A 27,881-nucleotide genomic window follows, 5' to 3' on the forward strand; every position below is an offset into this window, starting at 1 on the left:
ATAATGAAGGTAGCAGAACATTTATTGGAAATGTATTTACCTGATTTCTCAGTTCTTCAACTAGAACACTGATGTTATTAACAGCATTCAGGAACTCCTCCCAGCGTCCATGTTCCCTTGCAGCTCTCTCTTCTGTCTCCTGAGCCACCTCTTCCACAGCCTTCACTTGCTCCTGTAGTGATATAACACATTCCTTCATTCGAGCTTTATCATCTTCATTGCAGATGCCTTCTGTTTCCTCTAAGATGTTTCCCAATTCACCAACATTCTCTTCAATAGTACTTATCTCATTTTTAAGTGTAGTAAACTGTTTTTTAATTTCTTCTTGTGTTGGTGATGTAGTAGCCTGCTTCTGCCGATTCAAGAAAACGCGATATTCAACTGTTTCGAGCCAAGTTGAAATTGTTTCTATCGTTGTTATTACAGTTCTCTGTATAACAATAACATCTCTGCTCTTTGCAGCAGTCCTCAGGAGATTCAAATTCTGCTGAAGTGCTGTATTCCTTTGTTCAACTGATTCTTCTGCGACAACTTCATGTAAGGAAGCAAGGCAGAGCATACCTGATAAATGAGTAGTGCGTCGAGCATTTTGTAGATTTTTTACTCGTTCTACAACCAAGTTACTTGCTTGTTTCCATTTGGCATCTTCTACAACACTTAGTGCCCTATTCTTTGGCGATGATTTTTGTTTTTCCTCCATTATAAACTGCTGCAGCTCAGAGTGTTTCAAGGGTCTACCATCTGACAGAGACACTGTGGTAACATCTATTAACTGGTCCCTGGCAATATCAGGGAATGACTCAGTGGTCTCTCTAAGTTCAGTACCTTGCAGTGTTGATGAAACAGTAGTTGCTCTAGGCTTCTCATGATCTGTATCTATGTCTGATGAAAACTTCAACAACTGAACACCTTTCTCTGAAGCTATCATGTCTGTAGATACTGGAACAGAGACTGGAGACAGCAACTGATCTGCACCGAACAATGATGTAGGTTCACTGTCACCTCTACTAGCTGTTACAGACTGCTCATGATCGCCAATTGATTTTACAAGAGGAGAAGATACCTCCTGATCATGGAGCGGATGTTTTGCTTTAACAGCAGCTGCATCATTCTCTGGTGAAACCTTGTCCCCTAATTTCAGGCTCCTTTCCTGAGTGTCTGGTAACTCAACTGCATCTGTGTAGGATGGTACAGCAGTATCCTTTACCATGTATAAGTATTTGCTTGTTGTGTCAGCTGTATGTGATGTAAGTTCATCTCCTTTCTCTTCCTTCTCAGTTTTCATTTCCTCCCCTGATTTCTCCTCTCCCTTCCTTTTTTCATCAGCATCCAACAATATTTCATGAGCTGGTGCAGTACCTTCATCTGATGAATGCACGGTGGTAACTGTATAAGGTGAAGCTCCTTGTGCCTCTAATGGAAGTACCTCCTTTGGAGTACCTGATGAAGACAGATAAACAGTCTTCGGTTCTCTCAACTGAAGAGAAGTTTCTGTTGTTTCTGGTGTATCACTGTGTATTACTGAAAAATCTTCAGTTTTGCCAATTTTGATTTGCCGTTGTAACAAATCTGGTTTCTCATGGCTATCATAACTTTCTTTGTTTCCAACTTCACCTTTTGCTGTTGAATACTTCATCTTATCTAATTGATTTGCAGAGCCTTGTTTAGAAACTTGACCATACTCATCAATGTCTGATGTGTATTTCTGTTCATGGCTACTTCTTTTAGGATCTCCAGCCAATACTTCCGACTGAGACCTTGGTTCAAATCTTGTTATGTTGCTTTCCTGATCATGAACTGTTTCACTTTGAGTATCTCCAGGCTTTGTGACTTTAGTTTCCACCGTAGGCAGTCCAGATGAAGTGTACATTATAGATGCCTGAATTTGTATTTCATATGGTTCATCAGAAATTGATGGTGATGTGCTTTCCTCTAAGCTGCTTATCTGAACAGGACTTGTTTGCATGCTAGTTTCAGTCACATTGGTGTCTTTCAAAGGTAGTGGCACCTCTATTTGCTTATGAGTTTCAAAAGGTGATGTCTGGGCAAATTCTTCCTGTGTTGGCACTATATCCTGGAATTTTAGCTGTGTAGACAGATCTGCTGTTGCCAACTTCCCTGTCAGAGGAATTTCTGACAATGACCCCTGTAGTGCCTGTTCGACCTTGGGACTGGTAACATGAACAGCATCATCTGTGTGTTTTGAAATTTGTCCTTCAATATCTGGCTTAGAGCTCTGGAGCATTTCTCCAAAAGTGGGAGGTGTGTCTTTATTACTTTGTACTGAAACTTCAGATATATCTATACTTGATGAGTCTGCTAGATCTGAAGTTTCATCATATTTCTCTGGTGTTTGCCTTTTACTGGTCTGCACAGATACCTCAGCATTTCTTACAGGTTCAGGAGTAGTAGTTTGTGCAAATGCTTCAGCCACTGCAATCACTTCACCAGCTTCAATTGCCACTTCAAGTTTTTCTGGGGATTCAGGAGTTTTAGTCTGCACAGACACTTCACTGAGTTGAGCTTCATTTGTTTGCGATTCTTCAGGAGGCATAGGTACATCCAATGCAGCAAGAGGTTCATTTGAATCAGCTTCTGGTTGTGAGACCTCAAATTCTTCTGGCTCTATACTCTCAGTAATTGTGATGAAATCTGGTGATGTCTGTTGTGTGGCGGTAACTTTAACAGGATCATGTTTAGGTTCTGGAGTCACTGTCTGCATAGAAGTCTCCGTAGTTGGCACAGTTTCTTCTTTTATTGTCTGGACAGAGATTTCAAAGGTATCTGTTTCAACAACCGCATCTAATTCTGGGGTCATTGTTTGCATTGTTTTCTCAACTGTTGGTGTGAGATCTTCTTTATTAGTCTGGATATGTATTTCAGCAGTTTCTGTTTCCATCACTGGGGTTGTCTGAATAGAATCATCTTGCACTGGAGCAATTTCTTCTTGCAAAGTCTGGACAGATATTTCTGCATTTTCAGAAATTGGCAATTCAGAGCCAGAGGCTTGGCTGGCGTATTCTTTCACCGGTATTAATTCCTCTGATGTCTGTACAGACAGTTCTGCAGTTTCTGCTTCAATTACATTTGTTGGTGCTGTCAAGCCCTCCTCATCTGCAGTAGTCTGACAAGACATCTCTGAGACTTCGGGAGGAAGCTGCCCTATATCTGCAATAGTCTGCACAGAGCCTTCTTGTGTTGGCACTAGATCTTCTTTATGTGTCTGCACAGATGTGTCAATAACATCATCTGCAGCTTCATGTGGAAGTGTCTGCATGGATATTTCTTGAGTAGGAATTACATTAGTTTGTACTGATGTCACTACAGTCTCTGCCTGTGACACTTCAATAAGATCTGGAGATGTCTGTACTATTTCTTCTTGAGTGGGAATTAGATCCTCTGTTACTGTCTGCATGGAAAACTCTGAAGATTCTACAGGTTGACTTGCTTGTGTTACAGTCTGAGATTCTTCATGACATACTATGATTGCTTCCGGTGAGGTCTGCATTGACATTTCAGTTGTAGCTACAAGATGATGATCTTTGCAGACAGGTGAAACTTCCGTTTCTGCAACAGACTGGTCTCCAGGCAGCAATGTCTCTGTCTGCGAAGATACCTCTTGTACTGGAATAGCATCTGCTACTGTCTGAGCTGATGTTTCTATAGTTTCAGATAATGACACCTTAAAAATATCTGGAGAAGTCTGCATCTCTCCTTCCTGTGTGGGAGTCAGATCAGCCGTTATTGTCTGAGTTGCTAGTTCAGAGGTCTGAACACTTTCTTGGTCTTGAGTAAGTTGACCCTCTTCAGGTTTGATAACTAAAGTTTCCACCGGTACTTTTGTAAACGTGGAAAGTGTTTCATCACCAGGCATCGATGTTGTTTCTGTTTCAGCTTCCTTGGGAGTGATATCCACAGCTGAAATATGTTCTGGTTTATCCAGTTGTTCATTGGGATCGAGTGTCAGTTTTTCAACAGTGTGTATGGTATCTATAGCTGTGACCGTTCCTGGTGTTTCTTCAACATAGGAAGGCACTGCCTGTGGAGTCTGCCTAACAAACTCTTCACTTCTTGGTACTGAATAAGTCTCTTTTGGTAACTGAGCTGAGCCCCGTTCAGCTCGCAGGAAATCTTCCAATGATGTTCGAGGGCTGTAATCTTCTACCTCTTCTGCACTCAGTTCAGGCATCATTTCCTCATCATCCTTTTTATCTCTTTTTCTTTTTGTACCTTTCCTATCCAATGTTCCACTGAAATCTGTTTTTGTCAGTGATTCAGGATGAATTTTATCTGAAGTGTCTATGTCTACCAAGTCTTCAATTTCTTCTGTTTCTGCTGCTCTAGAATCTGGTGATGATGGTTCCTTTAGTTTTTCCTTTGGTTTTCTCCTCCTCTTTTTCTTTTTGGTTTGTTTTTTCGCATCTTCTGAGAGAGAAGGTTCATCAAATGTTTTGTCTTCTGGTTCATAACCAGTATCATCTGTCTCTGCTTTGCGAGGACTGTCTGCTGAATGAATGGACGTGTCCAAGAAAATTATTTCCTCTTCTGTCACTTTTGATGGACCAGTTGACCCAGACAAAGACAATGTAATATTTGTCGACTCAGCTAAAGAAGTTTCTGTGGAATCCTGAAGTGGTGTAGTCTTGTCTTCTTCCTTAGTGCTATCATGCTCCAGTTCATGCACAGTAGGTTTTGGTAAACTGTCATCCTCCAGCTGACTAACATGTTTTTCTGTTTCTGTTTCAACAGCCAATTTAAGTTCTGGAGATATGGTTGCATATTTGGATACTGCAGGCTCTTCCAAGGATTTTACAATAGTTTCTTCAGTTGGTTTATCTGTTGGATGAGGTTTGTCAACAACTGTTTCAGGCTTCTCTGTTTCCTCTGCTAGTTGTTCCACTTTGTCATCAGCAGCTGGCACCTTTGGTAGAGGTTTGTCAACAACTGTTTCATGCTTCTCTGTTTCCTCTGGTAGTTGTTCCACTTTGTCATCAGCAGTTGGCACCTTTGGTAGTACATGAGCTGGAGGAGAAAGGCTTTTTGAATCTTCAGGAACTACTCCTTCAGGAATGTCCACTTCACCATATCCTTTATGTTGATCACTACCTGATGAAACTGAAGAGTAAAGATACTGGTCAGTATCAGTTCCTCTCATCTGTATATTTGTTTCTAATGGTTTAATCATTAGTGCTTTTTCATATATTTGTTTTTCTTCTGGTATTCTGCTCCCATCTTGTTGTTCATGTTCTGTCTTTACAGGCATACCCAGCAAACGTTCTGCATTTAGAAACAGCTGTGTAGTAGTTACTTCAGTGCCTGCTGGCACTGTTTGGTAAGAAATTTCTTTGTGGATGTTTATGTCTGTGCTGGGTTCAACGAAAAGAACTTTGTCATCATTATTTTGACCCTCAATGGCAATCTTTGGCCGGCCATCTTCGAATACTTCGATTTCTTCTGGTTCTTCAATTACTTCTTCTGTAACTTGTTCTTTACCATTTATTACAACTATTTTTCGTATAATACGTCTTTTGATCCTTCTAATTATTTTTCTTGTAACATGCTGAACAACTGGTACACTGTCGTGTGATGGAAATTCAGATGAATCCACCTGAACTTCAATATTTTGAGATTCAATAGGTTCCAAAACTGTTTCTGGCACTGGCACAACAGAACTGCTGGTATGTACATAGTCCGTGACAGGACCCTCAGGGAACTCCTCAATTTTTGCTGGTAATTTCTGCTGACTGTCTGCAGTAATGCCTGACAGTGTTAATAGCTCAGCAGCAGGAACACCAGCACGATCTGATGACAACATTGTAGACTGATGTTCTTGTATTATACCATGTTGTTGTCGCATAACCACTGTCCTGTGTGTCTTGCGAACAATAACTCTCTTCGTGCCATCTGCATTGACAATCACTTCTGTAGTTGATTCACCTGGTTCTACAACAACTGTTTCAAATGACTGTGGAACTGTATGTGTAATTTTCAATTCAGAAGAAACTGGATCAATATCATCCTTACTTTCTTCACCTTTCTTGCTCTTGGATTTCAGTTGGACTAATAAGTCACTGTCACCTACTTCCCTTACAGGCTTGGAAATTTCTGCTATCTTCTTTGTAGATATTTCTATAGTCTCCTCATTGCCCTCTGTCTTCTGTGACACTTTGATGCTATCTTTTTCAACTCTATCCAATGATGGGAATGGTTGTACCTGAACTGCAACATCTGAGTCAGGCAAAACACGTGATAACAGATCTGTTTGTATCTCCATGTCTACTGGCTGGGCTTTTCCGTAAGCTCTGTCATGCACTTCTACAGGTGCTCTGTCTGACAGATCCATTAATAAGCTGGGTCCAGTCTGAGATTCAGCATGTAACACTGCAGTTTCATCTTTATCAGGTATTGGAGTAGTCAAAACAACTTCCTCATAGGGCATTGAGGATGCATCAGAATTCAATGTGTCATCTGTTCTTTCTCTGGATAATATCAACTTCTCCTCCCCAATAAACTGCTCATCTCTCTGTGATGGTGGTAAAATAAGCTCAGGGAAGGTAGCAGTATCACGAACATCAGGGCAAGACACCAAAACAAATCCTTCATCAACTACTTCAGGATGGGTATCAGGTTCAACTACAGGAGAAGGCTGTGGTAAAGGTGGCACAAGCTCAGCAGGTGTGATGGACATTTGTTCCTCTTGTGAAGTGAGAACTGGTTTTTGCTCTTCTGCAATGAGTGACTCCTAAAAATGTCAATCAAGAAGATTTACAGGTATTAGAAAATGCATGCAGTGTTAATTACAGATTATACACAATTAATTGCAAACAAAGGCTGATGTTGACACTGAATGAAAATACAATTAATAAACTACTAAAAGGATACATAAGAGGAACAATTACAGAGACACAGCCTGAAAGCAACTTCTGTTTGAAGAATTAAGAAAAGGTGATAAGTTTTATGACACAGGAATGTGTCGAAGAAGGCAGAAAGAGCACAACAGAAAGAGATCGAATAGTAAAGCAGAAGACATGAAGTTGAAATAATCTTCTGTATGTATACCTTTAGTACACCTAAGCGGATATTTATCTGTTCAGATGCTTCACGAATAGCAGATTCCATCTGAGACAACTGCTGAAACAACACTGTTGCAAGGTGATGCACATCTGCATAATCCTGAAGATTGTGGCATAACTGAGCCAACTCAGTCAGTTGAGCCTCTCTAAGCTTCAGCTCTTCTGATAGGACCTGGAATTTGAAGAAAGTGCTAATTCAATTACAAGTGAATTTATTAAAGATTCCTTTCAAAACTTCAGTGCAAGTGACATGTAAAAAGAAATGAACGTTCATATGAGCTGAGAACAAAGAGAGTTTGAGGTTCTTTTGCTTTTTTGACTGTACCAATGAATTTGCAGCTGCATTTTAGAGTGATGAACATGGGCCTATTTATACATGTACCTCAATATATAGTCATTATAAATATGCACTCATTATAAATAAAAGTATAACTCCCCTTTGTCAGTACTGTTCACTGCTGTCAGCCCCTAAATTCACATATTTATTATGTTTTATCTTAAAACTTCATTACACGAGTTGGCAGCAAAATAAGAAGTTACCAGCAGCTTTATGTAACAATCACAAGTTTTAGAACTCTCTCAAGCATATTTCATGACCGATGATTGATTTTTCTGGTTGTGTTGTACTGCTGAACTATAAAAGTGCACCTAGCAAACACTAAAATGACTATGCTTCCACTGCTCAACTACAGATATGAGATGCTATTCGAAACATCTGATTAATAAAAGCTACCACTAATTTTCATTTGATGTAACTGTGTAGAGTGTGGGGAAGATAGAGAACATGGTTTTATGATACAAATAACTGTTTTGCACAACATGCATACATAAAGAAGTACATCCATGCCATTAAACAAAATAATACAAATAGCTTTCAAAAGCGATGATAATATTTGGAATTGAGTGTTGTCCCAGGGATGGATGCCATGAAATGCTAACCATAAACAGTGTTTCTGCAAATGTATGGTGGAATTTAATATTGCTATGTAAAATTAATAAATATGTTTCTTTAATGTGGACATGACAGGTCCATTGGTGTTGATGAAGCCAAGACTAAATTATTTCTTTAGTTTATTCAAGGAACAAAGTCAAATGAGGGGTGGTGTTGTTGGATATAGATTGAAGTTCAAGCATGACACACAAATTGTTTATATCTAAAACATATGTCTGGATTTATTATAACAGATAAAACAAGCATTAACTGTCCTCCACGTTTCTACAATGGTATTAGGACAGGAGCAGACAAACACTGTAATGAATTTTTTTTCTCAATTAGCAATTACATGATATCCAGAGCTTATGAGAACTGCAGCAAATTAACTTCTCTCAATTGAAATAAAGGCATTTGTTGTTGATGGGGGTCTTTAGTCTGAAGACTCGTTTGATGCAGCTTACCACACTATCCTTTCATGTGCAAGCCTCTTCATTCCACACAGCTACAACAACTTACATTCACTTGAAGTTGCTTACTGTAGTGAAGCCTTTCTCTCTCTCAACAATTTTAGCCCCTCCTTCCCATACTTTCCTCCATTACCAAATTGGTTGACTTTTATTGCCTCGATGTGTGGTCTATCATCAACTGACCCTTTCAGCCAAGACACATTTCTTTTCCCACCAATTTAATTAATTACACCCATAACAGAAATCTGGCCTACCCATCATCTAATCTTCATTATTCCTCTATAGTATCCTATTTCAAAAGTTTTTATTCATTTCTTGTCTGAACCGTATACTGTACAATCCACCTTCCTAGCACTTATATGTTAACAAATTCCTCCTTTTCTGAAATGCTTTTCCTGCTACTGCCTGGCGGTAATTTATATCCTCTCTGCTTCAGCTATAGTCAAGTTATTTTGCTACCCTAATAACAAAACCCATCTATTACCCTAAGTGACTCATTTTCTAATCTAATTCCTTCAGTATTGCCTGATTTAATCGAACGGCATTCCATATTCCACTAGTTTTGTTTTTCTTTTGTTGATGCGCAGCTTACAGTCTCCATTTCCTTTGCCTAAACTTAAATTCCCTTTCCAAATGTCACTTTGATTTTCTTTACCGTCAGCTGAACATAAAAGTTTGAGTTACATGAAGGACAGGCTACAATCATATCTCACTCCCTTCTCAACTACTGCTTCCACTTCATGCCGTCTGATTTTTACAACAGCAGTCCGGTGTCCATTCTAGTTGCAGGTAACCTTTTGCTCCCTGTATTTTATCCCCGTTACCTTCAGAATTTCAAAAAGTGCATTCCAGACAATATTTTCCAAAGCTTTCTCTACACCTAATGATGTATCAGTAATATCCACATTTTTCGGCATGTGCTTTCTTTGGAATATGAATTATTATATTCTTCTTAAAGTCTGACTTTTATTATTATTTTAATGACATCATGGTCACAATGGACTGTAAAATTATTTTTTTACAAAGCCTACTATTGCAATATTAGCTGTGTGGCTATTATCAAGTGGATTACTGCAAAATTCTTCAGTAAATCTTAAAACCTGACAAATATCTGACACACATGCATGTCACTGGCACATTGTAATGTTCAGTGTTTAAAATAGTTATCATATTTTACATAAATAACATCAAATTACTACAAATGTCTGCTTGTGTCTGTGTATGTGCGGTTGGATATGGGTGTGTGTGCGTGCGAGTGTATACCTGTCCTTTTTCCCCCTAAGGTACGTCTTTCCGCTCCCGGGAATGGAATGACTCCTTACCCTCTCCCTTAAAACCCACATCCTTTCGTCTTTCCCTCTCCTTCCCTCTTTCTTGACGAAGCAACCATTGGTTGCGAAAGCTTGAATTTTGTGTATATGTTTGTGTGTCTATCGACCTGCCAGCGCTTTCGTTTGGTAAGTCACATCATCTTTGTTTTTAGATATATTTTTCCCACATGGAATGTTTCCCTCTATTATATCCCAATTACTATTCACATAGACTCTCATATATCCTGCACACCACACGGAACAGTATTTTCTTGATATGTTCAACCAAGGATTTCAATAATTCAGAGAGAGTGTCTACTCCATATGCCTCATTTTGATTTAAGTTTTACAACGCTTTTTTGAACTCTTCTCACAAAATATCTCCCTTCTCATCTTCACTTACCACCTCCTCCTTTTCCACAACACTGTCTTCAATCTTGTTTCATTTGTATACTCTTTCTTCATCTTCAAACAATGGAAATTTCAGGATGGAATGTAACAACATTGTGAAAAGGATAGTTGCTACACACCACATAGTGGAGATACTGAGTTGCAGACAGGCACAACAAAAAGACTGTCAGAGAGTGAGCTTTCTGCCAACAAGATCTTCATCGGAAACACACACACACACACACACACACACACACACACACACACACACACACACTTTGTCTACCTTCCTGACTGCGCCTAGCTGCACTACCCTCTTTCCACCTCATCCCTGTACTCTCCCACGAGCAGCACTTTACTACCCCTATCCTTACCCTGCTATCTCCCCCCCCCCTCCCAGCCTCCTCCTTACTCCCATCACCCAAATGCCTCTCCAATCATACACTGATGCTCGCAGTCTGGCTTCATGTTTTCAACAAAGGCCTTGTCAACCTTTCAGATTTCCCTTCTTTGCTTAGTACAGGCTTGCCACCTGAACTTCTATTGATGACATCTACCTTTCCTATTGTCATGCATGCTTTTACAGCTTTGTATTTCCTCAGGCCATTCCTTCTTTGCCATTTTCTGCTTTCTGTCTATCCTTTTTTTAGATATCTATATTCTCTTTTTCCTGTTTCATTTGTTGCATTTTAATATGTTTTCATTCTGTCAATTAAATTCAATGTCTCATGTGTTATCCAAGGATTCCTAACAGTCCTTGTCTCTTTACCTATTATATCTTCTGCTGCCTTCATTACTTCATCTTCAATGGTAGCCATTCAATCTTCTATTATACTCCTTTCCCTTTTTTCCTGTTTACTGCTGCTTAATGCTTCCTCTGACTCTCTTAAAAATCTATGGTTGTTTTAACTTATACACATCCCATCTACTTTATTTCCCTCAATTTTACTCTCCAGTTCATGAGCAATAAATTATGGTCATAGTGCACATCTGCTCCTGGAAATGTTCTTTAGTTTAAAATATGGTTCTGAAATCTCTACATTAGCAATATGTAATCTATCTGAATCTTTCCAGTGTACCAAAGCCCCTTGTATAAATAAAACCTTCTCTCACACAAGAAAGATGTAATTCGTCTGTACTTTAATAAAACAACTATCCAACGTCACTGAGACCTGTACTGGTATCCAGGTATAAGGAGGAATTTTGGTACCTCCATTAAGCAAAAATGGAAACTGCATCTTTTTATAACAAAATTTAACACAAATACATGAGCTCTTAAAAATTGTTCCTGCTAAACATACAATGATCCCATTAAAACTTAAATTTTCTCATAGAAGACTCATTTTCAAATATTTGGTGAAATTCTTGTATACTGAATACAACCACAATAAAACTTCGGCCAATAAAACTTCGGCCAGACAGTATGCTGGAACACTGAAATGGGCCATTAATTTTTGACTTGACCACCAGTGAAAAATTTATAAGGTAAGAGATGCATGTATATACGACAGATGCTGCAATTCAAAACAATAGTGTATTTGACACCAAGGAACCTTCTTTTAAATTGATGTAGTGTTAATCTGTGGCTTGAAGATGGTTACTTGATTGTAACTTCTTGTGTGTGAATAAATATACTTTACAGCAGTGTTTGTTGATTCCATTATACACTCCTGGAAATGGAAAAAAGAACACATTGACACCGGTGTGTCAGACCCACCATACTTGCTCCGGACACTGCGAGAGGGCTGTACAAGCAATGATCACACGCACGGCACAGCGGACACACCAGGAACCGCGGTGTTGGCCGTCGAATGGCGCTAGCTGCGCAGCATTTGTGCACCGCCGCCGTCAGTGTCATCCAGTTTGCCGTGGCATAAGGAGCTCCATCGCAGTCTTTAACACTGGTAGCATGCCGCGACAGCGTGGACGTGAACCATATGTGCAGTTGACGGACTTTGAGCGAGGGCGTATAGTGGGCATGCGGGAGGCCGGGTGGACGTACCGCCGAATTGCTCAACACATGGGGCGTGAGGTCTCCACAGTACATCGATGTTGTCGCCAGTGGTCGGCGGAAGGTGCACGTGCCCGTCGACCTGGGACCGGACCGCAGCGACGCACGGATGCACGCCAAGACCGTAGGATCCTACGCAGTGCCGTAGGGGACCGCACCGCCACTTCCCAGCAAATTAGGGACACTGTTGCTCCTGGGGTATCGGCGAGGACCATTCGCAACCGTCTCCATGAAGCTGGGCTACGGTCCCGCACACTGTTAGGCCGTCTTCCGCTCACGCCCCAACATCGTGCAGCCCGCCTCCAGTGGCGTCGCGACAGGCGTGAATGGAGGGACGAATGGAGACGTGTCGTCTTCAGCGATGAGAGTCGCTTCTGCCTTGGTGCCAATGATGGTCGTATGCGTGTTTGGCGCCGTGCAGGTGAGCGCCACAATCAGGACTGCATACGACCGAGGCACACAGGGCCAACACCCGGCATCATGGTGTGGGGAGCGATCTCCTACACTGGCCGTACACCACTGGTGATCGTCGAGGGGACACTCAATAGTGCACGGTACATCCAAACCGTCATCGAACCCATCGTTCTACCATTCCTAGACCGGCAAGGGAACTTGCTGTTCCAACAGGACAATGCACGTCCGCATGTATCCCGTGCCACCCAACGTGCTCTAGAAGGTGTAAGTCAACTACCCTGGCCAGCAAGATCTCTGGATCTGTCCCCCATTGAGCATGTTTGGGACTGGATGAAGCGTCGTCTCACGCGGTCTGCACGTCCAGCACGAACGCTGGTCCAACTGAGGCGCCAGGTGGAAATGGCATGGCAAGCCGTTCCACAGGACTACATCCAGCATCTCTATGATCATCTCCATGGGAGAATAGCAGCCTGCATTGCTGCGAAAGGTGGATATACACTGTACTAGTGCCGACATTGTGCATGCTCTGTTGCCTGTGTCTATGTGCCTGTGGTTCTGTCAGTGTGATCATGTGATGTATCTGACCCCAGGAATGTGTCAATAAAGTTTCCCCTTCCTGGGACAATGAATTCACGGTGTTCTTATTTCAATTTCCAGGAGTGTAGAATGGAAGAAGAGCATCAAAATCCAAAAAAAAGATAAATATTTTGGACTCTGCTTAATCTGTACAATCAATCTGGGACATGTATATATAGATACTCACCTTATGTGCAGTAATATGTTCACGCAAGACTGGTGCTGATGCTTCCTGGATATCTGCACTTAGTACCACCTGTGCTGATTTCAACCACTGTTCCAGTTCAGAAAGCAATATCTGATACTGTTTCACTTCTTCTTGCCGACGTTGTTGCAGCTGCCAGGCAGACTGAAAAACAAAGTAAAATAAAATTTTAGTAAAATAAAATTTTGTACCTATAAAGCATTTAAAATTAAAAGTCAAATTGTTTCCAAGCAATCCACATTCATCCTGCATGGATTTTTTTAAATAGTATTATGTGTTGCACACACAAATCTTCTGAAACTAAGCCACTTCTTTCCTTCCAGTTGAAACAAGTTGGTTCTTTCAGTTTTTATATTCTTCATTTTCCTTCTACTTGTCCTTTCACCGTAATGTGACACACTCACTACACAATAACTGTCACGAAACAATCACTTAAGGATGAACAATTTTCTCCTATCATGGACAAATTTCTTTCAATTATCATTTGGTTATCTTTATATAGCAAATTAATCTTCAGCGCCATTTCACAACCTTTCATTCTTTGGCAGGTTCCTATTAATGCACATACACTGAGAGCTGGGACATTGCCTAAGCAAAACTCAAAAACATTCACTGACTGTTACAGTTGGGTCAATGAAAATACGAATATTTGAACACAAAAAATGTCCTATGTAAGGACTATGGTATGAAGATTAGCATCTCCAAGACGAAAGTATTGTCAGTGGGAAAGAAATATAAACGGATTGAGTGCCAAATAGGAGGAACAAAGTTAGAACAGGTGGACGGTTTCAAGTACTTAGGGTGCATATTCTCACAGAATGGCAACATAGTGAAAGAACTGGAAGCGAGGTGTAGCAAAGCTAATGCAGTGAGCGCTCAGCTACGATCTACTCTCTTCTGCAAGAAGGAAGTCAGTACCAAGACTAAGTTATCTGTGCACCGTTCAATCTTTCGACCAACTTTGTTGTATGGGAGCGAAAGCTGGGTGGATTCAGGTTACCTTATCAACAAGGTTGAGGTTACGGATATGAAAGTAGCTTGGATGATTGCAGGTACCAGTAGATGGGAACAATGGCAGGAGGGTGTCCACAATGAGGAAATCAAAGAAAAACTGGGAATGAACTCTATAGATGTAGCAGTCAGGGCCAACAGGCTTAGATGGTGGGGTCATGTTACACACATGGGAGAAGCAAGGTTACCCAAGAGACTCATGGATTCAGCAGTAGAGGGTAGGAGGAGTCGGGGCAGACCGAGGAGAAGGTACCTGGATTCGGTTAAGAATGATTTTGAAGTAATAGGTTTAACATCAGAAGAGGCACCAATGTTAGCACTGAATAGGGGATCATGGAGGAACTGTATAAGGGGGGCTATGCTCCAGACTGAATGCTGAAAGGCATAATCAGTCTTAAATGATGATGATGATGATGATGATGATGATGATGAAAAAATGATCTAACTAATTTTGTATATGTAACTTTAAAAATCCTGTTCTTTGAACTAACTCTCACTGTCTTATTTTCTCCCTGTTACTACAGTTCTTGTTCAAAGACATCCCTCCTATCAACTGACTATACTACACATTGATATGCCGACTATGTGATGTGTGCAAAGAATTTTCAAATTTCTCCAACTGTCATAAAAAACAACTACTAATGAATACTTCAACTGGCTGAATATTTTCACTTCAGGGGACAATATACACCAATGGACTTGGAGACGGCCCCAAACTGTAAAAATTGCAGCAACTAGAGGTCAACAGATAACAAAAAACTGTCATGATATTGTTAATCACAAGTATTTAGAGATAGCCATATATCCATCAAGAGTTAAAGGAAAGAATTTGGGAAAAAGTAAGCTGAAGTTTAAGTTCTGAAAGAGGCTCATAGTACATGATGTGGAGAATATTTATTGACAGAATAAAGGTGACCATGCTGTACATATATCATTGTGGAGTATGATCATTATAGGTGCAGCTATGCTTTTCCAACTTGTTCTAACCCAGTGGAAGTCTTCATTTAAGAAATATTAATATTTGTGCAGCTTGCCAATTCTGATTATCTACTTCTGGCAAACGTCTTAAGATTTTCCACTAGGCCTTTTGCTTTTTTTTTAATCTGATTGTTACGGGGCACTGACCAGTTAAATGACAAAACAAGGTAACAAAAAAGAAACACTTAAGAAAAAATTCATTGAACAACCCAGTGATCAAGGGCGGACAAAGTTAAAAGACATACAAAAAAAGTATATGCAAACAGATCTGTATCAGTACCTCAACAGTTGCCCGATTCTGTTCAGCATTTGAGACTAGAGTTAACAGGTGAGTGCGAAGGCCACAGAGACTTGCTGTAAGTGACTGACATTCCACATCTTGAGGCAGTTCACGCAGCAAACGTTCTAACTGTGTTAATTCTTGCTCTCTCTCTTCCAAGTCTTCTATGATTTTCTGCAAGAAATATCAAGTGTGAAAATTACGTCAATAAGAACAGGAATAGCAAACAACAAAATAATGCATTTATAAATAAGCGTCAACATTTGCTCTTAAGTGTTGACATTTGTTATTATGAAACTAATTAATTAATTAATGCTATCTTGCATTAAATATTATCGATAATATATGTACTTACTGTGATGCTGTTCAACATGTTCAAGAGGTTATCTGTTGGCAAACTACTCAGATCCTTTTCTGAAATTTCTATCTTCTTCTGCAGGTTCTCTGTGTCTGAAGCAATTGAAGTCTGAAATATGTATGTTCAATAAATTTTAATTTCCTTGAATCAAGGCTACAGAATTACAATGAAAAAGCCTCTACACATGCACCAAGTCAATATTTGAACACAAAGCCATGATCCATTTTTAGATTTACTCATTCTTATTCTGTTACAGAGGTATTCCAACACCTGTCATATCCTAATACTTCATCAGTATCATAGATATAAGCCATGCAATATGTTAAAATACGGGATTAAGTTAGCCTGTAAATAGAGGAAGAAGAAGCTTCAAGACTCATTCCACAACCATTCTAATTACTGAAGAGACAATAGAGATTTGCCAATTTGAGAAACTCCCTCCCTATTCCCTAGAAACGTATACATTTCCACTAATGTATATCTTATTGGCATTTTTTCCTCTCCTGTAGTCCGAAATTTCTGGTAGTTAATTCTTCCCACTTTTGTAACCCCATACAAACTCCTGCATGCAACTGGATCACTGATTCTTTCCACTTCACTTCAACAATTCTATCTCTCTTAATTAAGAACCAAGCTTGCCCTGTTCCATGTGTCTTTGTTTACACAAAATTAGTTTAAATTAGTAATAAGCTACTCCAATTTCAAGTATATTAATCATCCTCATAATCAATAACATATCATTACTTCCATATCCTGAATAATCATCCAATCTATGATAAAGTAAGAACACCAGCAAATGTTCTCAACTTCACTTTCAATTTTGTCTTTATGCATTTATAATTCTGATACTGTCAGCTCTATTATAATATTGTAAACCTATCACATATTCATAGCTCGGGTAATAATGTGTTCTCATTAAAGTTTACACATGCTACCATTAGGATGTCAATACTGTTTTCCTAATATACACTTATGTAAGACAGCAATCTAATGAATTACAAAGAACCAGTGTGTTGCCCTCAACTACAAATAATTTGATATAAAGGATGAACAGCTCTCACAACAAACAAACAATGGAAAGTGCAGGCTGGAAAGTCAAAAATTATGGAAAGGATATATTGCTACTCATCGTAAAGATGAACCCAGAGTTCAGATAGGAACATGAAAAGACTTTCTCTCGGCCAAGTCTTCATCAGAAAGGAAAAACACAGACACATTCACACCTCACACACACATGATCAATATCACTGTGCTCAGTCCAGCAGACTGAAATTGAAATGCATCAAACTGGAGGAACAAGCCATAGTGGAGCGGGGAAGGGGGAGGGTTACCAGTGTATGAGTATGCGAAGATGAACCAGTACTGACTGGCAGAGTGTTCAGGGACTCGAGGTGGCAAACAAAACTACCTGGTGCAATATCGGGATGCTGTGGTGGATGAAAGGGGTGGGGGAGTGGAAAGGAGAGGAGCAGAGTAAGGGAAAAGATCAATGGGTGCATTGGCAGACAGCAGTGCGCAATGAGGGTGACGGGATGTGAGTTGAGAGAGAAGATGACAGCACAAAGGGGAAAGAAGCCTGCTGATAGCCTACTCCACCACAGGCTGAACCACCTGTGAAAGCAGCTATGTTGCAATCATTGTTCAGTCTTTTAACTGGTATTACTGCCAACCAGTAATCCGGCAGAATGAATGGCCACCACCAAACTAAGACCAAGAGCAAAGTGGACCACTCTGATGCACAACATGCAGCTGAACTCAGCCCACTTGATTTCAATGGCCCCCGCTTCACTACCCCGGCCATTTGGATCCCCCCATTCTTCCACCCACCAGCTTTTATAACTGCACAGATGGGAGTTTTCCTTACAACACATTGTCCACTCCTGAAATCATCCTGGCCTCTACCTACAGTAACCTACTGCCCCCACACACTCCACCTAACAGTTTCCCCCTCCCAGTTCTTTCACCCCCTCCCAACGAACGCCCCTCGTCCTCACTGTGCACTCACCAACCTTTTTCCCTTCTCTGTTCCTCTCCTTTCATCTCTCTTCTTCCCACTCCACCTCCTGATCCTGCACCAGGTAGCCTGGTCTGTCACTTCCAGTCCCTGCACATTCCGCCAAGCAGCACCGTTTCCTCTTCCTCCACCTACATACTGCTATACTTCCCCCTTCCCCACTCCACTACAGATTGTTGCTCCAGTTTGATGTGTTTCAGTTTCAGTTTGGCCTGAGCAGCCAGAGAGAGTGGTTATGTGTGTGTGTGTGTGTGTGTGTGTGTGTGTGTGTTTTCTGATGAAAGCTTGGCCAAAAGCTTAACGTGTAACCTTTATAGTGAGAAGCAATCAATCCTCTCCATAACTGTTGATCACAGAGATCTTTTGCAAATTAGCTCATTTTTCTAAGAAAATTATTGAACAAACAGTGTAGTCTTCGCTATCACACAAGAGCAAAACCCTGGCTGAATTAAGCCTTAAAAAAAGATACGGGCAAGTGTCAGTACAACTCATTCACTGAAGGTTCTGTACAAACTTAATTATTTATACAGATAGATCATCCATCCCAGGATCAAGAATTTCAACAACTTTTTCCTGTTATCTATATAAATACTTATCAGTATATGTGACATAAATGGCAGTATGTTTCGACTGCACTGACTTAGAAGCTTAAATGTTTTACACGCAAAGGGCCCACAGACCACAATAGGTAACACAAATTTCAACTTCATACACCTATCAGTTCAAGAGAAAAAGGGGTCTTAACAGAAAGATTGATAGGTGGATAACAAATTAAATAAAACTGACAGGTATGATATAACAACAAATTAACATTTTTTTTCCATTTCCTTGCACTGTTACACCTTGCTTCTTGTCAAATTTCGTGATACTAGATTAATGGGATGTACCTCCCGTTTCAATGAGCAAGTTTGTGTGAATTGATATATGTGACATAATGCTATATCTTTTGACTGAACTGATGTAGAAGCTTAAATGTTTTAAATTGCCAAGAAACCATAGATCTTGGTTTGTGACACTAATTTCAACTTGATACCTATACCCATTCCTTCGAATAAGGGTTCTTAACTGTTGGGCAGATAGGCAGACGGACGAACAACAAAGCGGTCATGTAAGTGACTGAGGTATGGAACCCTAAAAAGGGTTTTACTGTATGATGATGCCTCGGTGACATGTTTGTGGTGAGGCTTGAATGTCCCGTGTGGCGACAGATTGAAGTTGCTGGTTCTAAAATGTTATGGAAAAACTCTTATTTATATTTAGGATAATTAGAATTACAATTTTTGAATAAGTCTCACAGAAAGTGTGTGTTGCAGAACATATTTTAAACTTCACGTAGAATGGAGCAAAGGTAAATAGTTAATTCACAGTTTAAGTATCTGGGGATTACGTCGGCATTTTTAACCTATGTTCATAAGTTATACCCAATAATTCCATAACACCCCTTCCTATTTTGACTAACACATGAATGAATTTTAATCCTGGGAAAGATTATTGTCTTACTGTGCACAGTGATGTAACAGCTTCATAATTTCAACAAAACAACAATCCTATGGAAAGAATAGATTGCTACTCACCGTATAAAGGAGGCACTGAGTGACAGATAGGCATAATGAAAAGACTACTAAGTATTTAAACTTTCTGTCAAAAGACCTTCCTCAGAAATAGAACACACAAACACATTCACACAAGCACAACTCATACATACATGACCACTGGCTCCAGCCACTATGGACTGAGTTGGGACACAGAATCTGGAGACAACTGCCATGTGTGTATAAGTTGTGGTTATGTGAATGTGCATGTGTTTTCTCTTTCTGAAGAAGGTCTTCTGGCTGAAAGCTTAAAAATGTTTAGCAGTCTTTTCACCGTGCCTGTGCACAACACAGCGCCACCTCTATATGTTGAGTAGCAATCTATCCTTTCCATAATACTGTTTTTATTCGGGAAGTAATAAACTGAAAACACTCTCATCCACATACAAATTTCAAAGATGAATAAGAGAAAATGCAATTTCACCCTTTATGTGAAACAGAATATAATCTAGCAGTAAAGGAGACCACACACCAAATAGCAGTAGTGTTGTCATTGACAGGCACACACGAAAAACAAAACTTGTGAGCTTTGTTTCTATTCTAACCCAACAAAAAATTTATTCCATAAGCTAGCAAATCTTCTTTCTCTTTGTATGTCTCTGTTGATGACTTAATGCTTTTACTATTTGGTGAGTGGTCCCCCAACTCCTAAATTACTTACATTCTGCCAAAATTTTACTTACAAAATATAATCTGGAATATAATTAGAAATACATGTTGTATCATGGCAGCCTAGAGACAGCTGTTACTGCCAGTTTGAAAACTGCGTAAAATAACTGCAGTTGCAATTATAAAGATGTCCTCAAAAAACAGTATTCTAATGACTAAATATGCCAGTTTGATGCATAAGTTCATAGTGTTTTTCTTTGGCATATTGGCACTCCAGCTGCAATAGGTTTATTTACTGATTGTCACTTTCTATTTGTAGTTCACTGTTGCTATTTGAGTTTACGTATCACCATTATGTCATTTGAACATAGTGCGTGGAGTTGTGGAGCTAGAATATAGAGTGCCACATGAAGAAATTGGAACATTTCTGATATACTTTTCTGTTTTGAGTTTAGTAGAGGGGTGACAGCAGCAGAGGCAGCCAGTAACATTTGCTCTGTGTTTGGGGACAACTGCATTGGACAGTTCACCACAAGAGGAGGATCATTTGGCATTAGTAACTTTCCACATTCAGAAAGACCTTCAGGGTTTGATGAAGGTTGTTTAAGCTGCTCAAAGATTTTCATGATTTTGGCTTAGAGCATGTGGTGCCCATACACTCAATTTTTGAACATTTCCCCATTGCTTGCAGATGTTGCACGATTGTGCTTACAGCTTACACTACACTTGTTCGTCCTCTGTTAGAGTATTGCTGCGCGGTGTGGGATCCTTACCAGGTGGGATTGACGGAGGATATCGAAAGGGTGCAAAAAAGGGCAGCTCGTTTTGTGTTATCACGTAGTAGGGGAGAGAGTGTGTCAGATATGATACGCGAATTGGGATGGAAGTCATTACAGCAAAGACGTTTTTCATCGCGGCGAGATCTATTTACGAAATTTCAGTCACCAACTTTCTCTTCCAAATGCGAAAATATTTTGTTGAGCCCAACCTACATAGGTAGGAATGATCATCAAAATAAAATAAGAGCAATCAGAGCTCGAACAGAAAGGTTCGTTTTTCCCGCGCGCTGTTCAGGAGTGGAATGGTAGAGAGATAGTATGATTGTGGTTCGACAAACCCTCTGCCAAGCACTTAAATGTGAATTGCAGAGTAGTCATGTAGATTAGATGGATGTAGATGTAAACACATTAATACACAACGTTCCAGGTCAAAGTTAATGAGAACTGGCAAATATGATAAACTATGATCATTCCACAATCGTGCAACATCTGCAAGCAATGGGGAAATGTTCAAAAATTGAGTGTATGGGCACCACATGCTCTAAGCCAAAATCACGAAAATCTGTGAGCAGCCATATGTGTACGTCTGCTTGCTCATCATCAACTGGCTTGTGAAGAACGCTGACCATTCCTCTACTGAATCATTACTTATGCTACTGTAAGGAAAAGAAATGAATAGTCGAGCCCAAACAAAGAATCAACTCCCTGTACAGAGATCTGTGCACATCCATAAAAGATAATCCAAACATTGCTCAACAAGTTCTTCACATCAAAAATACGCGATTTCTATAGTCGCAGGATCGAAAGATTACCTCAACATTGGCAAACTTCTGTAAAAAGTGAAGGAGAATATATTATTCATGACTAAATTCAGTGTCATGTGTATTACTTGTTTTTATTAAACTTAGGGAAAAATGCTATGGACTTATGTGTCAACCTACTATATTGTACCACGAGTGGATTAGGTTGAGGTACCACACAAATAGTTGTTCCTAACAGTCAGAAAATAATTTACAATTACTGTGGTTATCATGAAGAAATTCTCGAACTACGGTATTTCACAAAAGCCTCATTGTTGCTGTAATGTCACTAATGTATCACCACTGGGCAAAGACAAAAATCAATTCACTTTATTCTGTGAGTTGATATGCTAGCCTGTTTATGCCATGGCATAAAAATCAATTCACTTCACATTCTGTATGAAGATCTTCAGATGTCACACATGTTTAAAAAACTTTGTTTCTTTCATTTTCTGAAAAGGAACCTAGGTGTAATTTGTCACTTCCATATTGTATCAAATGCAGTTAGAAATATCTGGCCAGTTCCTAAACAAGTAAAAGTATCACTATCACACACACAATCACACAGGCATCTAAACTCAGACTTCCACGGTCATGGTGACACTGATAAAATGTAAGTAAAATATTATAAAAAGCATTTTTTGAAGTCATTAGTATATTCCAGAGGGTGGATGTGGGAGGGCAACACTTTACATTTGTGATCGTATAGTTCAGGAGTATGACGTGAAAAAGACTTTCGATATCAAAAATAGGGACTTGAAGGGGCTGCCCCCCACCAACACACTTTTTCCTTGTCTTTAGGCAATCTCGTCCTGAATCAGAAGGGATATTAATTCTTCAGACAGTACCCCTGCCAGGCCTCATGACAAAACCATATCATAGTACTTTTTAGCAATGCCACATTCCCTTATTCCAACTTATTTGATGTGACTTGTGTGATGAGAAATCGATGGCAAATAGCAGTTGACTTTGGCGATACTTGTGTAGGGTGCAGACAACACTAGCTAAGGTGAATGATGGACCACCATAATATCATATTTATGCTAGACAAGATGACTGGGCACTGCTCAGACTGAGTCTCCTTGTGTGATTTGGTGCCACAGTGCTGCTGAACTGCCATCCGCGCCTGCCATTGCCAGACTCCTGCCAGAGGGCAGAGGGTCATGTCCTACACACAGAAAGTCTTCACCGCGTCCGCAGTGGACACAAAAAAGGCCCGAGTCACCAGGTGCTGCCATTCTATACTGGAACACTATTGCATCATAAGTCTGAGAGCATCACTAACATCAAGACCATGCAGCTAAGTCTGAGAGCATCACTGACGTCAAGGCCATGCCTTACTGTCAGGCTGCCAGCTGTTGCTTGGCCTGACATTAGTAACGCAGGACATCTACATATACAGGGTTATTACAAATGATTGAAGCGATTTCACAGCTCTACAATAACTTTATTATTTGAGATATTTTCACAATGCTTTGCACACACATACAAAAACTCAAAAAGTTTTTTTAGGCATCCACAAATGTTCGATATGTGCCTCTTTAGTGATTCGGCAGACATCAAGTCGATAATCAAGTTCCTCTCACACTCGGCGCAGCATGTCCCCATCAATGAGTTCGAAAGCATTGTTGATGCGAGCTCGCAGTTCTGGCACGTTTCTTGGTAGAGGAGGTTTAAACACTGAATCTTTCGCATCACTATGTGTGAAACTTGCCCGCACGCGTTCAACCGTTTCTTCGCTCACTGCAGGCCGACCCGTTGATTTCCCCTTACAGAGGCATCCAGAAGCTTTAAACTGCGCATACCATCGCCGAATGGAGTTAGCAGTTGGTGGATCTTTGTCGAACTTCGTCCTGAAGTGTCGTTATGACTGACTGATGTGAGTGCATTTCAAGCATGACATACGCTTTCTCGGCTTCTGTCGCCATTTTGTCTCACTGTGCTCTCGCGCGCTCTGGCGACAGAAACCTAAGGTGCGGCTTCAGTCGAACAAAACTTTATGAGTTTTTCTACGTATCTGTAGTGTCTCGTGACCATATGTCAATGAATGGAGCTACAGTGAATTTATGAAATCGCTTCAATCATTTGTAATAGCCCTGTACATATCGTCAACAGGGTGGAAGCCAGCTGCCTGAGACCTGACGTCGACCACGGTCGCAGGAGTGTGGCACATCTGTCTCACATTGCTAACGATGTGATATTTATATGGAGATTGATAAGGCAATTCTCTCAACAACCAATGTGACACTGGGCCCACTGGCCTGTCGCTCCACCATTCACCTTACTGAGTGCCATCTGCACCCTACACAACCATCATCAAAGTCAACTGCCATTTGGCAACGATTTCTGATCACACAAGACACATCAAATAAGTTGGAATAAGGGAATGTGGCACTGCTAAAAAGTACTACGATATGGTTTCATCATGAGGCCTGGCAGAAGTACTGTCTCAGAACTTAATATGCCTTCTGATGAAGGACTAGAGTGCCTAAAGACAAGCAAAAGTGTGGGGGATAGTACATGCAGGTTCCTGTTATTGATATCTAAAGTATTTTTCACATCATCCTACTGAACTATACAATCACAAAAGTAAAGGGTTTCTCTCCCATACCCACACCCTAACCACATTAAAAAATAATTTGTATAGTATTTCACTTACATTTTGTCAATCTCACCATGATTGTGGAAGTGCGAGTTTGGATGCCTGTATGTTTGTGTGTGTGAACATGGTACTTTTACTTGAGAAAGAGTAAGAGCAAGCTATGGTTGATACTGTTTTCTTATACACTTCTGGTCAACAGGCATTGTCCACTACACTTGAGTGGTTTCCTTTCTCTTATTTTACGTTACCTACATTTCCGTAAACCTGGATACAGTTTCCTAACGAAAGATACCAAAACCATATAAAATGTTTATGAATCTTCTCCACAGAACTATGTCATCACAGAAGAAGGTCATTTGATAACAACACCCACTTGTTGAGTCGTAGTAGAGGAACAAGGGGGATTTTGAAGTAGCTTCCATCCTAAATATGATAAAACAATTTACATTTGCAAGCGGGCATCTGTTATCTACATCTACATCTACATTTATACTCCGCAAGCCACCCAACGGTGTGTGGCGGATGGCACTTTACGTGCCACTGTCATTACCTCCCTTTCCTGTTCCAGTCGCGTATGGTTCGCGGGAAGAACGACTGTCTGAAAGCCTCTGTGCGCGCTCTAATCTCTCTAATTTTACATTCGTGATCTCCTCGGGAGGTATAAGTAGGGGGAAGCAATATATTCGATACCTCATCCAGAAATGCACCCTCTCGAAACCTGGACAGCAAGCTACACCGCGATGCAGAGCGCCTCTCTTGCAGAGTCTGCCACTTGAGTTTGTTAAACATCTCCGTAATGCTATCACGGTTACCAAATAACCCTGTGACGAAACGCGCCGCTCTTCTTTGGATCTTCTCTATCTCCTCCGTCAACCCGATCTGGTACGGATCCCACACTGATGAGCAATACTCAAGTATAGGTCGAACAAGTGTTTTGTAAGCCACCTCCTTTGTTGATGGACTACATTTTCTAAGGACTCTGCCAATGAATCTCAACCTGGTACCTGCCTTACCAACAATTAATTTTATATGATCATTCCACTTCAAATCATTCCGCACGCATACTCCCAGATATTTTACAGAAGTAACTGCTACCAGTGTTTGTTCCGCTATCATATAATCATACAATAAAGGATCCTTCTTTCTATGTATTCTCAATACATTACATCTGTCTGTGTTAAGGGTCAGTTGCCACTCCCTGCACCAAGTGCCTATCCGCTGCAGATCTTCCTGCATTTCGCTACAATTTTCTAATGCTGCAACTTCTCTGTATACTACAGCATCATCCATGAAAAGCCGCATGGAACTTCCGACACTATCTACTAGGTCATTTATATATATTGTGAAAAGCAATGGTCCCATAACACTCCCCTGTGGCACGCCAGAGGTTACTTTAACGTCTGTAGACGTCTCTCCGTTGATAACAACATGCTGTGTTCTGTTTGCTAAAAACTCTTCAATCCAGCCACACAGCTGGTCTGATATTCCGTAGGCTCTTACTTTGTTTATCAGGCGACAGTGCGGAACTGTATCGAACGCCTTCCGGAAGTCAAGAAAAATAGCATCTACCTGGGAGCCTGTATCTAATATTTTCTGGGTCTCATGAACAAATAGAGCGAGTTGGGTCTCACACGATCGCTGTTTCCGGAATCCATGTTGATTCCTACATAGTAGATTCTGAGTTTCCAAAAACGACATGATACTCGAGCAAAAAACATGTTCTAAAATTCTACAACAGATCGACGTCAGAGATATAGGTCTATAGTTTTGCGCATCTGCTCGACGACTCTTCTTGAAGACTGGGACTACCTGTGCTCTTTTCCAATCATTTGGAACCTTCCGTTCCTCTAGAGACTTGCGGTACACGGCTGTTAGAAGGTGGGGAAGTTCTTTCGCGTACTCTGTGTAGAATCGAATTGGTATCCCGTCAGGTCCAGTGGACTTTCCTCTGTTGAGTGATTCCAGTTGCTTTTCTATTCCTTGGACACTTATTTTGATGTCAGCCATTTTTTCGTTTGTGCGAGGATTTAGAGAAGGAACTGCAGTGCGGTCTTCCTCTGTGAAACAGCTTTGGAAAAAGGTGTTTAGTATTTCAGCTTTACGCTTGTCATCCTCTTGTTTCAATGCCATCATCATCCCGGAGTGTCTGGACATGCTGTTTCGAGCCACTTACTGATTTAACATAAGACCAGAACTTCCTAGGATTTTCTGTCAAGTCGGTACCTAGTATTTTACTTTCGAATTCACTAAACGCTTCACGCATAGCCCTCCTTACGCTAACTTTGACATCGTTTAGCTTCTGTTTGTCTGAGAGGTTTTGGCTGCGTTTAAATTTGGAGTGAAGCTCTCTTTGCTTTCGCAGTAATTTCCTAACTTTGTTGTTGTACCACGGTGGGTTTTTCCCGTCCCTCACAGTTTTACTCGGCACGTACCTGTCTAAAACGCATTTTACGATTGCCTTGAACTTTTTCCATAAACACTCAACATTGTCAGTGTCGGAACAGAAATTTTCGTTTTGATCTGTTAGGTAGCCTGAAATCTGCCTTCTATTACTCTTGCTAAACAGATAAACCTTCCTCCCTTTTTTTATATTCCTATTAACTTCCATATTCAGGGATGCTGCAACGGCCTTATGATCACTGATTCCCTGTTCTGCGCTTACAGAGTCGAAAAGTTCGGGTCTGTTTGTTATCAGTGGTCCAAGATGTTATCTCCACGAGTCGGTTCTCTGTTTAATTGCTCGAGGTAATTTTCGGATAGTGCACTCAGTATAATGTCACTCGATGCTCTGTCCCTACCACCCGTCCTAAACATCTGAGTGTCCCAGTCTATATCTGGTAAATTGAAATCTCCACCTAAGACTATAACATGCTGAGAAAATTTATGTGAAATGTATTCCAAATTTTCTCTCAGCTGTTCTGCCACTAATGCTGCTGAGTCGGGGGGTCGGTAAAAGGAGCCAATTATTAACCTAGCTCGGTTGTTGAGTGTAACCTCCACCCATAATAATTCACAGGATCTATCCACTTCTACTTCACTACAGGATAAACTACTACTAACAGCAATGAACACTCCACCACCGGTTGCATGCAATCTATCCTTTCTAAACACCGTCTGTACGTTTGTAAAAATTTCGGCAGAATTTATCTCTGGCTTCAGCCAGCTTTCTGTACCTATAACGATTTCAGCTTCGGTGCTTTCTATCGGCGCTTGAAGTTTACCAACGCAGCTTCGACAGTTTACAATTACAATACCGATTGCTGCTTGGTCCCCGCATGTCCTGACTTTGCCCCACACCCGTTGAGGCTGTTGCCCTTTCTGTACTTGCCCGAGGCCATCTAACCTAAAAAACCGCCCAGCCCACGCCACACAACCCCTGCTACCCGTGTAGCCGCTTGTTGCGTGTAGTGGACTCCTGACCTATCCAGCGGAACCCGAAACCCCACCACCCTATGGCGCAAGTCGAGGAATCTGCAGC

General features: G+C 40.7%; 1 protein-coding gene across 1 annotated transcript in view; it reads right to left on the bottom strand.

Annotated features, from left to right (window-relative positions):
* The window catches only part of LOC126092560 (muscle-specific protein 300 kDa), a 651,560-nt gene that overhangs the window by 112,928 nt on the left and 510,751 nt on the right, over positions 1–27,881 (bottom strand). Inside the window, exons 106-110 of the mRNA XM_049908233.1 lie at positions 16,005–16,115; positions 15,650–15,823; positions 13,363–13,524; positions 7,060–7,245; positions 41–6,742 (exon numbers count right to left, since the gene is read on the bottom strand). Coding sequence (XP_049764190.1) covers positions 41–6,742; positions 7,060–7,245; positions 13,363–13,524; positions 15,650–15,823; positions 16,005–16,115 — 7,335 coding nt within the window. The remainder of the gene's footprint in view (positions 1–40; positions 6,743–7,059; positions 7,246–13,362; positions 13,525–15,649; positions 15,824–16,004; positions 16,116–27,881) is intronic.

Source organism: Schistocerca cancellata, chromosome 7 (assembly GCF_023864275.1).
Source record: "Schistocerca cancellata isolate TAMUIC-IGC-003103 chromosome 7, iqSchCanc2.1, whole genome shotgun sequence".
NCBI lineage: Eukaryota > Metazoa > Arthropoda > Insecta > Orthoptera > Acrididae > Schistocerca > Schistocerca cancellata.